Below are 13,601 nucleotides of genomic sequence, written 5' to 3'. Positions count from 1 at the left end.
GCTGCTCTGACCAACAACTGCTCCATTTAAACATGGATTTACCTCAGACACACCATGGAAATTCACTACAGTGGCACAGAGTCAAGGAAGGCAGAATTGGTGAAAATAGTGAGGTTAGACACAGAAATTAATTACAGAGATGACAGGATGCTCTGTTAAGGTCAGAGACGTGGACAAGGAAAACGATGTCTGCGCACTGAGAGGGAAGTAATGGGCATAAATGGAAAAGCAAATTTAATCATTAAAAAATGGCTTCATTTCATCTGACCAGTGAGAAATATCCTGATTAGAAATGGCTGTTCTTTGCTGCTGTCATCTGCTGGTTGCTTAGGTCCCCATTTTCACATTTTTAAGGGAGTGTGAAGTGTTTTAGGCTCTCAGAAAAAGCCAGAGCCTGTTCCTGCGGTAACAGGAGCGCTGTTCATAATAAAAAAGAGGACAATGGACTGCTTCCAAAGGGATATGTACTCAGAGAGCACAGAGAGGTAAGTCCCCCCTGCTCTGGAGGTACAGTGACTGATGGAAATTGAATATAGGAAACAGTATATAGAACCTTTTTGGCAGCTGAGACAGCTTTGTGGAGTACTAATAAAAAATCTGATGTTCACCCAGAAGTCAGAGGGGAGGTCCCAAAGTTCAAAATATCAAAAGATCACTGACAGCTTAATTAATGGAGTTAATATAATGATCACACTGTGCTCCTTTTTTTAACAGTAACCTGTTAAAAACAGTAACGACAACTATAAACTACACTATGGTTTTATCTTCTGGAAGGGAAACAAATTAAGAGCTAGAGCTGTAAGCTCTGAGAAGTAAAAATATGGGAGAAAAAGCAAAATAATAATATATATTCCTTCCTAAATGCACAGAGTATTTTTAGCTTTCAGTAAGTTGCTCAGAAGTGCAATAATAGGAGACTCAGCTTATTTCAGGTGCTTCCCAGAATGTCCCTGTCCCTCCTGACAGCTGTGCCCACCTCTGGAATATATTTAAGCATCTCCTGAATTTGCTCCTCCTGACTTTCTTTGCATGGGACCTAAACTGAGCCAGCTTGCTAATCACAGCCACTAGCAGACAATTAAAAAAGGCACAGTCAATCAGCCATCATTAAGCTGGAAGTGACAGGCTGGGTTTTATTTTTAACTAAAAGTAGTGGGACTCATGCAAACTTTCCCACAAAGTTCCTCTTGCACTGTGTTTACAATTTAGTACTTTCCTACTCGCACTGTAGAAAGCAGCTCCAAAATACCACTGAAAATAAGGTAAATCTCGGATTTGCAGGACTGCAATGATTATTGTGTGCTGAATCAGCACGTTGGGTATTATTGCATCTGTGAAGTGTGAGCTGAAAAATAATAGATTAATGGATTTATGCTTGTACAGAAAAGCCTTACACAGGGAGTTTTATTTGGCATAAATATTTAGTTAGTTAGTTAGTTAGTTAGTTATTTAATTGAGCCTCTTTGTTCAAGTGAAGGCAAAAACCTAATAAATAAAATTATTTCTGTCTCCACTGCAAAACTGCTGTGAAGTTGTTACTGATCATTTCTAGATGGGTCAAAATGGTTCCTATTTTGGGTACAGCCAGACAGCTCCCACATGGATGAAAGCTCTGCCTGTGCCTTGTGAAGCCCATGGGGATCCACTGATATGATCCCAATGAACAGGCAAAAGTTCTCTTTCCCCAGCCATGGCCATGGGTGCATTTCCACCAGCATTCCCAGTCTGGCAGAAGTAAGGTTTAGGGAATGAGAAGTCTGGGGTAGAAGTTCATTTTTTACCTTCAAGTCATACTATGCTGTTGCTAAAATGTCTGGTGTTCAGCTCCAGGAAGCAATGACAGAATTAATCATCTCAGTTTTTTAGCATTTTCCCCTTTTCTTGAAGTTATCAGGTTGAAAAGAAATCATAGATCTACACAGCAATTAGGCTCAGCAGCCCCTGTAAGAAGAAATCCATTGCTATGGAATAATTGCTTGGAGGTTTGTGAGGTAACACAACACACCTCTGTCCCCACTTCCTGTGCAAATCCTGCCTGCTGGCAAAAACTTTCTTATCTGGAAATCAAAAATGAAATGGCAATGTTCCTTCCCATTGCACCATGCACATTCCCTGCCCTTCCTTTTCAGTGGGAAGAGATTAAAAGCATCAATTTTAATCGATGAGGGGAGGTAAACACAAAATGTTTGTTTTTTAATATTTACAAGATTAAAAATAGCAAACCTTTGATTTATTTTTTTTAATAGCAGTCATGTCCTGTGCAAGCAATGCTGCCTTGAACTGACATCCACAGACAGCCTGCAGAATGTTTTCTGTGTCAATCAAGGAGAATAACTTAATTATGAGAGCTTTCTAAATAAGAGGATAGTATGAATTCACAGAAAGCACAACAGCAAATAATCATCAATCTGCATCTTCACTCTAACACAGCCAGTCACATTTTTGTCTCCCTATGGACACTGCCCATCCCTGACATTCCTGATTAATGATCTTTCCACACACAAAGAAATCACCCAGACTGCTCTGCCTGCCTGAGGAAGGGATGCCCCTACCTTGCACTGGGGTAAATCAGCTGAGTGCCTGGAGTATCAGCTGCTGAGTCCCTGTGCAGAAAGCATCACACCAGCACACAGGGATCTTTTCTCTGCAGCCAGACAATGCTGTTCAAAGATCCTTGAATGAGATGTATGCTAAATTGCCTTGCATTTCTCAATGGAGACCAGCAGACAAACAACATAAAACGACCTTTTGATTTAGATTTAGACAGGGAAGTTACACATACAGGAAAAGAATAAGTCTACCTCTGTAATGCCAAAGGATTATCAGAATTGGGTTCAGTCCTGCTTTTAACAGAGCTGGTGATTTGTCTCTTGCTCCTACAGAAGTGTGGTCAGGATGTCTGAGGAAGGTATTTAACTCAGAGATTATATCCAGAAGAGAATATTGGCCTGCTGGTACCCTGGGAGATTACTGTGGCTCTGAAACACTACTAAAGATGATGGTTCTGATCTCTGCATCTGCCTGCAGTCTGAAGGCAAAATGTGCTAATTCAGACTGTGCTGTGAATCCATAGTACCCCAAACCTCCCGGAGAGGAGAATCTATAACCATTATCTAATTCAACTGCCTGACCACTTGAAGGCTGATCAAAAGTTACAGTATGATCTTAAGGGCAATGTCCAAATTCCTCTTAAACATTGATGGGCTGAGGGTATCAACCATCTCTCTAGGAAGCCTGTTCCACTTTTGGACCATCCTCTCAGTAAGGAAATGCTTCCTGATTTCCAGTAAACCTTCCCTGGAGCAGCTCTGTACCATGCCCACACATCCTGCCATTGGCTCCCAGGGAGATCAGCTCTCTGCCCTTCCCTTCCTCAGCAGCTGCAGGGGGAATTGAGGTCACCCCTCAGACCCCTTTTCTCCAGACCAGACAAGCCCAAAGTGCTCAGCTGCTCCCCACACTCCTTCCAGCCCCTTCACCAGCTTTGTTGCCCTGGATGCATTCAAGAGTTTCACACTTGGCACCAAGTTCTGCACTCAGCCACGAGTGCAGCCACAGCCAAGCACGAGAAATCCACTGTGCTCCCTCTGCTCCTCAGGAAGGGGATCCAGAGGTGCAATTGCTCCTCATTTCCCACAGTCAGAAGGACCTGACCAGCGCCCAGAAGAGAAGAGTGTAGGGGGGATGAAGAAGTGGCAGAAAGGAGAGGGAAAGGAGTGAGGCACAGGGAAAAGAGTCCAGCTCACAGCTACAGAAGTGAGACAGCAAACCCACGCCAGCTCTTGCAGCCTCACTCTGCTCCCACAGCTGTCCCACGCCGTCTGGCAGGGGCTGAACTTGAAGCTGCTGCAGTTCTCCCTTTCCATTTTTATGCTGCTCTTCTACCTAGCAAAGTCACACACAGTCCTCCAAGGACTCACTTCCTTGCTTTAAATGCCTTAAACTCAAATCCCCGTTTCCCTAAAGAGGGGCAAAGACACAAGGAATTGCTCAGGGGAGCAGGAGATGGGAAGGAAGAGCTGCAGAGAAAACTCTCACCTCAGATCCGTAATTCTCGCTTGGAAGGATCTGTGGGGCTCTCGGTGGCAGAAGGAGGATGGCCTTTGCTGGGCTGTCTGTAACCACACAGCTACAAACACACAGGGAATTGCTGCATTATCTGTACTGATAAATTCCTCACATGGGTTTGGTCCAGATCCCTGAGCAGTTTCTCCAGAAATTTCCAGCCCAGGACCACCAACCAACAATTCAGACAAGGTCACTTTATTTGAAGGCTTGGAGTGGGCTCTTCTCACCCAAGCACATTTGGCATACAAGCGTAGACACCATCAGAAGTGGTATTAGATATAAATCAGTGGAACAGTCCTTTAGGAAATATTGCAATTGAGTATTAACATATCTGGAGAGAGCGGTGAACGCAACAAAGCTAAACAATAAAAATCTTCCCAAATTTTCCACAATGAAAGTCTTTTCAAGCATAATGGCAGCTGCAAAGTCTGCTAAGATGTGCACAAAATAAAACCAAATAGATTTTTGAGAGTGTAACTTACTTGCTTGGTAACCACACTAAACAGTCACTGAAGATAAACTATAGCTATAGTACCTAATTTTCTGGGACAATGTGTTCAATGTGTTCAATTCTCATGTGAGAATTAAAGACCAGAGAGGGAGGGAAAAGGCCTGAGACAAGGATGATGCTCTGACCCCTTTCCATGCAAGCAAGTCACTCCCCAGGACTGAATGGGACTGAGGGTGTGAGCACCAGCTGGTGAAGTGCAAACAGCTCTGAACTAAGCTCCTGCAGCTGTGAGTGGCTTAATTCAGACCTCAGAACCTGTGAAAGTCCCCAGGGTCACCAGAACACAAGTGACCTTCAGGGACAAGGGCTGACAGCCAAGTGATGGTCTCTGCCTCTGGCATTGCTTCTGCATCAGGACACTCACTAATACACCATTGGGAGGGTCTGGAAAATGAAAATAGGGATGGTGAATGAACCTTGGGACAACCTTCACTTTCAGGACACGTGAATGCAGAATTCAACTTAAAATAAAGCTTTTCTAAAAACCACGTGACACAGAACTGACAAGTGATTCAGTCAAGAAACCACATGTGATGCATTAAAACCTCAAGCAAGAAGAGGAAGGCAATTTAAAAAGAAATTACTCTAATCTGAAGGAAAAAAGGAAAATAGGACGTGTGTGTTAACACAGTCTGATGGCCTCGCCAGCTAAAAAGCCCCAGAGATTCAGTGTGCTGGAGGTATTAGATAACATCAGCTGCTCACAGTGCTGTCCCTGGCTTTAAGAGCATCACAGGGAAAAGAGCTGAGCCTCCCCAAGTGGGATTTCGCTGCCTTAAAGGCACTCAGCTCTCCTCACATCTCCTTGGCTCGCTCTCAGCACACCTTCCAGGAGCAACCGCTCCAGGGGTCAGACACCAGCAATTGTCCTCTTCCCCGGCTGCTCCTGACTCATTCCTTTAACACAGCTCACTCTGCCCACGGTAGGAAACAGCAGGATGTGACTGTGTGCCTTAAAAGCTGTGGCTGAAATCTTTGCTGTGCAGAAGCGCAGGAGAATCTTAGCTGTGATTTCAGGAGGGACAAGATTTCATCTGGATTTTTCGTTGTGCTGGGCTCGCAGCTCAGCAGAGCTGGTACATTAGCTGCTACAAATGGAAGCAATGATGAGAAAAGGACAAAAACAAAGCAGAATGTGGCTGGAGCAGGGGCCTTACAGAGGCAGGGCAGCACTTTTCTAGGACAAATATCCTTGTTCTGGCGCCTGGAAATAAACACAACGCAGCACAAAACAAGTGCAGGAATGAGATCAAGATGTGGGCATGGAAAGTAGCAGGGGATCAAGACCACCAAGACCCTCAAAGCCTTCCAACCCAATTCCAGGAAGGTCTGGAAGAACTGACTGTGCATGATAACTAATTTGCTAAATATAAAAATAACTAAAACTTATCTCCTGGATAGGGAAAACCTATCTATAAACAGTCACCCCCACAAAGTCTGGGCGTGTGGTGTGCACCCCACAACCCTGGACACCCCAGCTGGAACAATGCTGGAGCCAGGACTGGTGATCTCTCTTCCTCACCATTCTTTTGCTTGTTTGCTTGCTTTCTTTCATCTCTCTCTCTCTCTGCTCCCTTTCACCCCACTCCTTTTTCCAAAACCCACTGATTTGTGCTTACACAAGGACAGCAGGGACTAACTCATAAAAATTCCTATGCCAAGTGTGCAATTTACTAATGAAACTTTGCAACCATTTGCAGATCCTCTGACTTCTGTGGCTCCTTTTGACCCAAGATTTCCACCCTGGGTGCTCACTTCCCTTTGGTGATTGGATGCCACAGAGCCTCCTAAAAATCAGTCATGACGCCCCTCCCCAGGGCAAGCTCCATGGCTCAAGCTTGCAGAGACGCCCCTGAGCTGTGTGAAATCTCAAGAGGCACTTAATGAATTAGATATTATTAATATTCTCTTCCAGCATCAGAAGGCAGTAAATTAACTCTTTGAAAACTCATCCCAAACCTTGCTTTGTTACTCAATCCTCAGAGGCAGCTATGTAATCTCATTTTGATTTTAAAGACTATCTTTTCTGAATAATTCTTTTCCTTGATTGGAAAAAAAAAAAAAAAAGAAAAAGTTAAAAGTCCTGGTTCTGCCTTGGAGTGTGCATTAGTGATGCCAGACATGCTGTAAAGATATCAGAGCACAAAACATGATATGCTGCAATACTTTTGCTGAGCAGATGCCTTAAGGAGGTCATTCAACATGCCAGGCTCTAAATGCTATTTGGGAGTGAGAAAACATTATTTTCCCACTTCAACAAGACTTTTGCTTCCCTGTCATGTGGAAATAACCTTTTGTACTCAGTGCTATTATTAATTTATTAGCCTTTTTAACGTTTAAATGTTTTACAGTCTGTGGACTGCATCAAAGTGCTGGCTGAGGGACACGGCAGCACAAACACATGGTGTGTGCAACCAAATCCAAGGATTCAAAGAGCAGACCTGGTGCAAGAACACTTCTGCCAATGTATTTTTAACAGTGAGAACAACCATTTTCTCAGGCACAAACCCCCAAGGAGTGTATTTATGTTATAATTAAATGTCAAACCTTATGAGCGATGACTGTGTAGAAAAAGCGCTAAGTATAAATTTCTATAGAAATCAATTAAAGGAGACAATGATTTTCTTTCCACTTAGGTTACATGACTCCAGCACAAGCTGCTGCAGCACAGTGCAGCTGTCAGCCCAGCCTCACTGCCTGAACAATTGCTTTCTGTTCACCTGATGGAGCTGTCCTGGATGGCACCGATTTTCCTCAGGGATGAACTCGCCGCCAAACGCTTCTGTGATTCCCAGCAGGGAATCACGTATCCTTCCAGCAGATAGGAGGTTTGAAACAATCCCCTGAATGACTTTATGTAACAGGACTTGGACTGTGTCCCTGGTGTTAGATGTAGCATGATCTATTTTGTGCCCAGGAACAAAACACAGAATTTCTGCAAAGCAGGCTCTGGCTCAGCGCATCTGACTGCAAGGCCAGGCAAAAGAGTTATTGACTGAAATTGCAGGAGAGGGGTGGGCTTCATCTGATGTGCGTGAGGTATTTAAAAGTTACTGATCATGGACTCTGTGAAATCAAAAGGAGATGGTTTTACCATCCCAGACTGGGCACCAAAGAGGGGCCAGATGATTTCCTCCCAGAGGAACCATCCCTCACGGGCTATGGAGGTGATTGGGGTGATGTCTAGACATCATCCCCCAATTTTTAATGAAATGAACTCTACTCTGCATGTCTCACATTGACACAACCCTTCTTTGACTCTTCATCCGCTCTCATGTATTGCCCACACATTCCCCCAGACAGCATTTCCTCCCCTTCTGCAAAAAAACTAACATTTCTTTAGGAATGCTGCTCCTTCTCACTGGGAGTCACCGCCCCCATGTCAAAGTCCATGTACCTGACACTGAGTTAAGGTATTTCTACTGGGAACCTGAGTTCCATGAAACCAATTTTCCTTAAAAAAGGTGTGTGTGAGAGAAGAAATTCTGTGACAACTCAGCCAGGAGGCTACTCCCCATATCCAAGCCAGGACTGCGGAGCTGAGCTCCAGCACACTGCCCTGTCAGGAATAGACATGTCCATGTTTTCCTCAGGAAGCCAGCTAGAGTGACAGGTTCTCAGTTTTAAGAAGGAAAGAATTCATTTAGGTGCAATGTATGTGGCATTATCTTGTCCCATGAAATCACCATCAGCAATGCCTGAGCAGAGCTGTCATTGCAGGGCTGTAGCTGGTGAGGGGGCAAGGAGGGGAATGCTGAAGTCAAGGCTTGGAGCACTTCTTATCAACAGAGAAGTGATAAGCCAGAAACCACAAACCAGCTTCCAAGCCCCAAAGCCCTCCTTCAGGTCTGGAGTGGAGTTAACAACCTTCCAGTCAGAGGTAAGCTGACAAGCTGGAACCAAACCTGATTATAACTCAGTTCTTTCAGGCTCCAGCACAGACAGGGGCACTGTAATCCCATTGCATCTGCTTCTTGCCGTGGGTATTTTGTGCCATACTTGGAGTATTAATGAGCACAAGCGATACACAGAAATTGAAACCTCCTCTGCAAGCAGCTCCAGTGGCTAAAGAGAAACTAGACTTTAGAAAGTGAAATTCTAGTTGTGTTGAACTGCTCTTACTGCAGAGGCTGAAATTGTCTTGTGAAATACTGAGGTAGCCTTGGTACAGGTGAGATGCCCTAGGTACAGTTGCAGAAAAATGTGTTTCAGCAGCTAGAGGATCACATCTAATGCTCAGTAATCTATAAATCATTGTTATGAGATTTCTTTATGCAAATGAAATTTATATAACCCTCATCAATCGTAAAAAAAAATCATAAAGATGAAATTTTGCAGCCGCAATGTGGATTAAAGGATCCCTTAACCTGTTTTCAAGATATGTCTTCATAGCTAATTAATTTTTAGATGGAGTGTTCTTTGAAAGAACTAATGGATAGTGAGCATTTCTGATTGATTATAAAATGAGCAGGAGGGTTTAAGAAGTGAGCTGTGAATGTAAATTCACTACCTAGCTTTATTAACCTTGCAATATTAAAATTCTAGACTATGCAACTGCAAGAAACAGGTATTAATACAGTACCTTTGATGAGTGTATTTTATTTATTTAGCATCAATAAATTTCTCTTAGTTGGTCTATAACATGGAGATCCATCAGTTTGTCCTCTGAACTGTATCTTAGAGACTTCAACTTCGAGAAATCCAGAATCTGGATTCTATAAAATATAACTTTATATATTTATGCCGTGGGGTGGAAAAAGCCCAACAAAATGAAAACCAGCAACTCTGAAGAAAAGGAAAAGAAATGCAATTCATATGTCATGCTGCTAGGACTGCTCTCCAGAGCTGCAAATCTACAGGTAACTTTTATTGAGCCATCATTACCAACAGTGACAGCATTTATCAAAAGGCCACTCAATCTGCGATGACCTGAAAACATCGGGAGGAAACGGGGGGTGTTAAACGCTGCAAGCACCTGCAGGACTGTGCAGTCTCCTGGTGAGAGAAAGGGGAAGTTAATGAGCTTACCCTCTTCCTCAGATTGCAGGTGAGAGTGAGGTTCCTGGAGAAGGAGTTTGCAAAAGCAGTGTAAAAGTCCAGCACCTTGAGCAAGGCTTCTCGCTTAATTATATGCAAATCGCAGTAGGTCAGAGCCCGAACGTTGGCACAGGCGTGGGCCAGGCTGGTTTCCTTCCAGAAGATATCACCAAACACGTCACCTTTACCTGGAAAACAGCAGGGCAGATTTGTTAAAGGTACTGCTTAGGCAGAGGTTCCCAGGACACAGATGATTTTTTTCACAACCTGTCGTACGCTCCCAATTATCCCAACGCAAGCTCCCAGCCATGAAAACTAACAAGGGGAAAAGTTTTAAAATTAGCTGAGGTACTTGAGCATCCTTAGCAGTAGCCCCAGGTTTTTCAGGTATTTATAGATTGCTCTGTGAAGTGTCACAAAGTGTAAGAGCCAGATTGTAAAGGTCTCCTTGTAGCTGAAGATACAAGTAATGGATTTTTCAAAGGCTACCCAATATAATGAGCATTTAACTAATGTTCAGGTGATTGAGTATTTCAGGTGTCTGTTCCCAAGTGATTTAGGAGTCCTGCTCTTACAAAAACCTTCTGACATCTAGGTTCTTTCATCCTCATTGCTCTACAGTGAGAGGCAGGACCCAACTTCCAGGGCCCAAGGGCCACATTTTAGAGGATGTTTGAACATTCTTAACTCAGTGTCAGTGGTAACATTCCTTCTGGAAAACCCACCAAAAGCCACACTGAGACTTTTAACCTTTAAATAACCGCCTCTAAATCTTAAACACATCCAAAAGTATAGTTCTAAACCCAAATTCATCCATTTAAGTAGAAGCTTAGTCTTAAGCCTGTATTTCAGTGTTTGCTGAGCAAGAGAGGGTTTGACACCTGAGACACCTACATGTATAAATACCTTCAACCAGAGGGGAAATTTACACCTGAAGGCTACACTGCACTGGTGGGCAGTGCAGCAGAACAGCTGTTTGAGGATTTGGGACTAGCTGTAGTCCAGTGCCACAGACAGAAGAGCTCCATGCACCGGGAGTGCTCTGGCTTAGCCCAGATTTCTTTCCTCTGAAAGGAATCCACATGCCCCACACCCGTGCTGGACACTCAAGCAGGAGAAGAGGATGAGGACACCAGGTTGAAAATCACACTTCTGACCCAACCAGAACCCCAACATGGGTGCAGATTGGAGATCTGCTTTCAGGTGTGGAACTTCTGGCTGCTGTGAGAAGAGGCAACAGAAAACACATTGAAACATTCCAAAGCTGCCTCTTGCTGCCTGGCCATGGGCTGGGCAAGGACCACGGTGGGTGGTTTGCTGCTGGCACCTCAAATCCTGAAGCAGGAACAGGGGTACAAAGGGTATTTTTTGTTTCAGAGCCCCAGAGACTTCCCAGCTGTGTATTTTAGCAGTTATTAAAATGGAGCTCAAATCAGTCAGTGGCTATTGATTTCAGGCACCTTGAGCAGCCCCTTGGTGAAGGTTAGGGATGTTATAGTTTTGGCCTAAAAAAAGTAATGAATTTTTGTATTTTTTCTTTTAAGGACTTTTAACATTTTGCTCCACTCTATTGTGGAAACACAGACCAGAGGGGTATTCTATCCAACCTTATTACTTTTAGGGGTCAGAGGCCCTATTTCTCTATTTCCATTTTTGCTTTTGGTATTGTATCCAGTAAAACATATCTAACATTTCTCATGCAACATGAAATCAAATGTGCAAGTCCTTATCTGCCCTTCTCTGTTTTTATTTTCTAGCAAATGTCTCTGTAATGGAATCACCTCTTAGAAAGGTTATAACTGCATCCCATTGAGCTGCTTTTGATTCTACATATTTTTATGTAATTAAAATTAACTACAATACATAACACAGCTGGTATAATTTATAAAACAAGGTGCTTTAAAATGTTTTCCTTAATACAGAGCGTTTTCTAGTAACATTGTAATTTACCCAATGTACTGTTCCAAAATTACCTTTTGCAGTTAATTGTCCTTGTCTCTACTTAGAGTTCAAACCCCAGTTTACAGACATACTCAACAGAGTTACATAATTTATATAAAACAGTCCATTTCTGAAATGCAGAAAATTGCTTAATGGATTTGCTCTCTGAGGTGGACACAGGACAGAGCTGGCTCGTGCTTTCAGTGCAGAGTGCAGTTAAAAGACAGTGGTTCTACCACTAAAATGTGAGCAAACCACTTGTTCTCTTTCCAAATTTAAGCTAATAGGTAGTTAATTTAACCAAGAGGTTGAAAGCAGCGGGTGCTCACCCCAAAACTCAGGACAAATTGTGCGTTACAGAATCTGTACACAAATGGTGGATAAAATAAACCAATATTCATAAGCTTGGGAAGATCTTGTTGTCTTCAGTGTGGCAGGGAACTGCACTGGTTGGGACTTAAAGGCTGGGATATGATGAACTGAACTTATTCTCTCTTCCATGAGCCATCACTCACTGCATTTGAAGGGTGAAACTCTCAACTCCTCTTACATTGTGGTTTATACTCCTCAGAAAATACGAAATCCTGGAAGCCTTTAAGGGATGTTGAATTTGACATTTCCCACACACACTTCTGAGCTTGTTTGCTGCTTATAAATGTGATAAGGAATGTACAGAATGAAAACAAAACCTCCCAGATTCTCCACAACAACGTGTCTTTTTTCATAAATACAGAGATTAATGTACTATACTTTATCCCTATTAACTGTAGTTCACTGTGCAGAGAGAGGTAATTATTCACTCAGGACAAGATCAGATGCTTGGAAAAAATTCTTTACTCAGGGGGAGGTGAGGCACTGAACAGGATGCTCGGAGAAGCCGTGGGTGCCCCATCCCTGAAATGCCCAGGGCCAGGCTGGATGGAGCTTTGAGCAACCTGGTCTAGTGGAAGGTGTCTCAACCCATTCTATGATTCTGAGGTTCATTTCACATATTGCAATTAAATAAAAACAAAACTTTCAGTGTTGCAAAACAGGAAATTTAACTGGCTAGGTCTGACACAGCTACCCAGAGACACATACAAGTATTTTTCACTCGTAGGGGATGTTCAGAGCTCCAGGGAAAGTGCTGCTGGGGCTGAGCTGGGAATGCAGAGGTGCTGATGCAGCCTGCATAATTTCCAAAGCTTCTCTCTGGAGATTTATTGAGGCCACAGTACATTCTCTCCCAAATCTGCCCTGTCCTGAGTCCTGAGCACCTCCTGAATGGGAGGGAAACCCTCTGGGAAACCCTCCTGCTCCTGCTCACAATGCCCAGAGCATTGCTGGAAGAAAGGAATGCTGTAAATAAGAGTGGGAACTGCTTCCATACATTTTACACATCACAGAATCATAAAATCCTTTGGGTTGGAAAAGACCTCTAAGACCATCAAGTCCAGCTATTAACCCAGCAATGCCAACTCCACACTAAAACATCCCCTAAATGCCACATCTATAGAATTATGGAATCATTTGGTTGGAAAGGACCACCAAGATCATAAAAATTCAGATTTTGCAGATGAAAGGAGCACGGACAAGAAGAGGACATGTGAAGGGTGTTGGTGGAAGTCATAATTTTTGCTGAAATAGCTGAACTGCTATAATTCTAAATACTAGGTATGCATGCCAGTACATAAAATACACATACATATTCATGCATATTCACATAATATATCTTTAGGGGCAATCACATGGAATGCAGCTGTATAACAACAGGTCAAGATATTTCTATGCATGGTTCTATCTTCTATATTCTGATAACTTTGACTAACAGATTTGGGGGGACAGATGATCTCTGCAGCCTTACACCATGGACTGACCTGCCAGACAGGAGTTCATGCCTGGACCTTTCAGGCAGAAAATTTCCTAAGGGTTTTATGGAACACCCCCAGGAGCTTGCTGACAGAATGAAAAAGTGTTTAAACTCAGAAACACTCTTTTTAAACAGCATTTCAGAACCCACATGTGTATTCCCGTAAAGACAAAATTTATCCTCCTTCAGATGGGG

At 43.2% G+C, this 13,601-nt stretch overlaps 1 protein-coding gene across 1 annotated transcript in view; it reads right to left on the bottom strand.

Moving 5' to 3' along the window:
* KCNH5 (potassium voltage-gated channel subfamily H member 5) overlaps positions 1 to 13,601 on the bottom strand; it is a 150,685-nt gene that overhangs the window by 20,260 nt on the left and 116,824 nt on the right. The window contains exon 10 of the mRNA XM_086892412.1: positions 9,608 to 9,804. Coding sequence (XP_086748538.1) covers positions 9,608 to 9,804 — 197 coding nt within the window. The remainder of the gene's footprint in view (positions 1 to 9,607; positions 9,805 to 13,601) is intronic.

Source organism: Cyanistes caeruleus, chromosome 6, assembly GCF_971803275.1.
Source record: "Cyanistes caeruleus chromosome 6, bCyaCae1.hap1.1, whole genome shotgun sequence".
NCBI lineage: Eukaryota > Metazoa > Chordata > Aves > Passeriformes > Paridae > Cyanistes > Cyanistes caeruleus.
The sequence above is the reverse complement of the archived record's forward strand: the minus strand, read 5'-3'. Positions and strand labels throughout refer to the sequence as shown.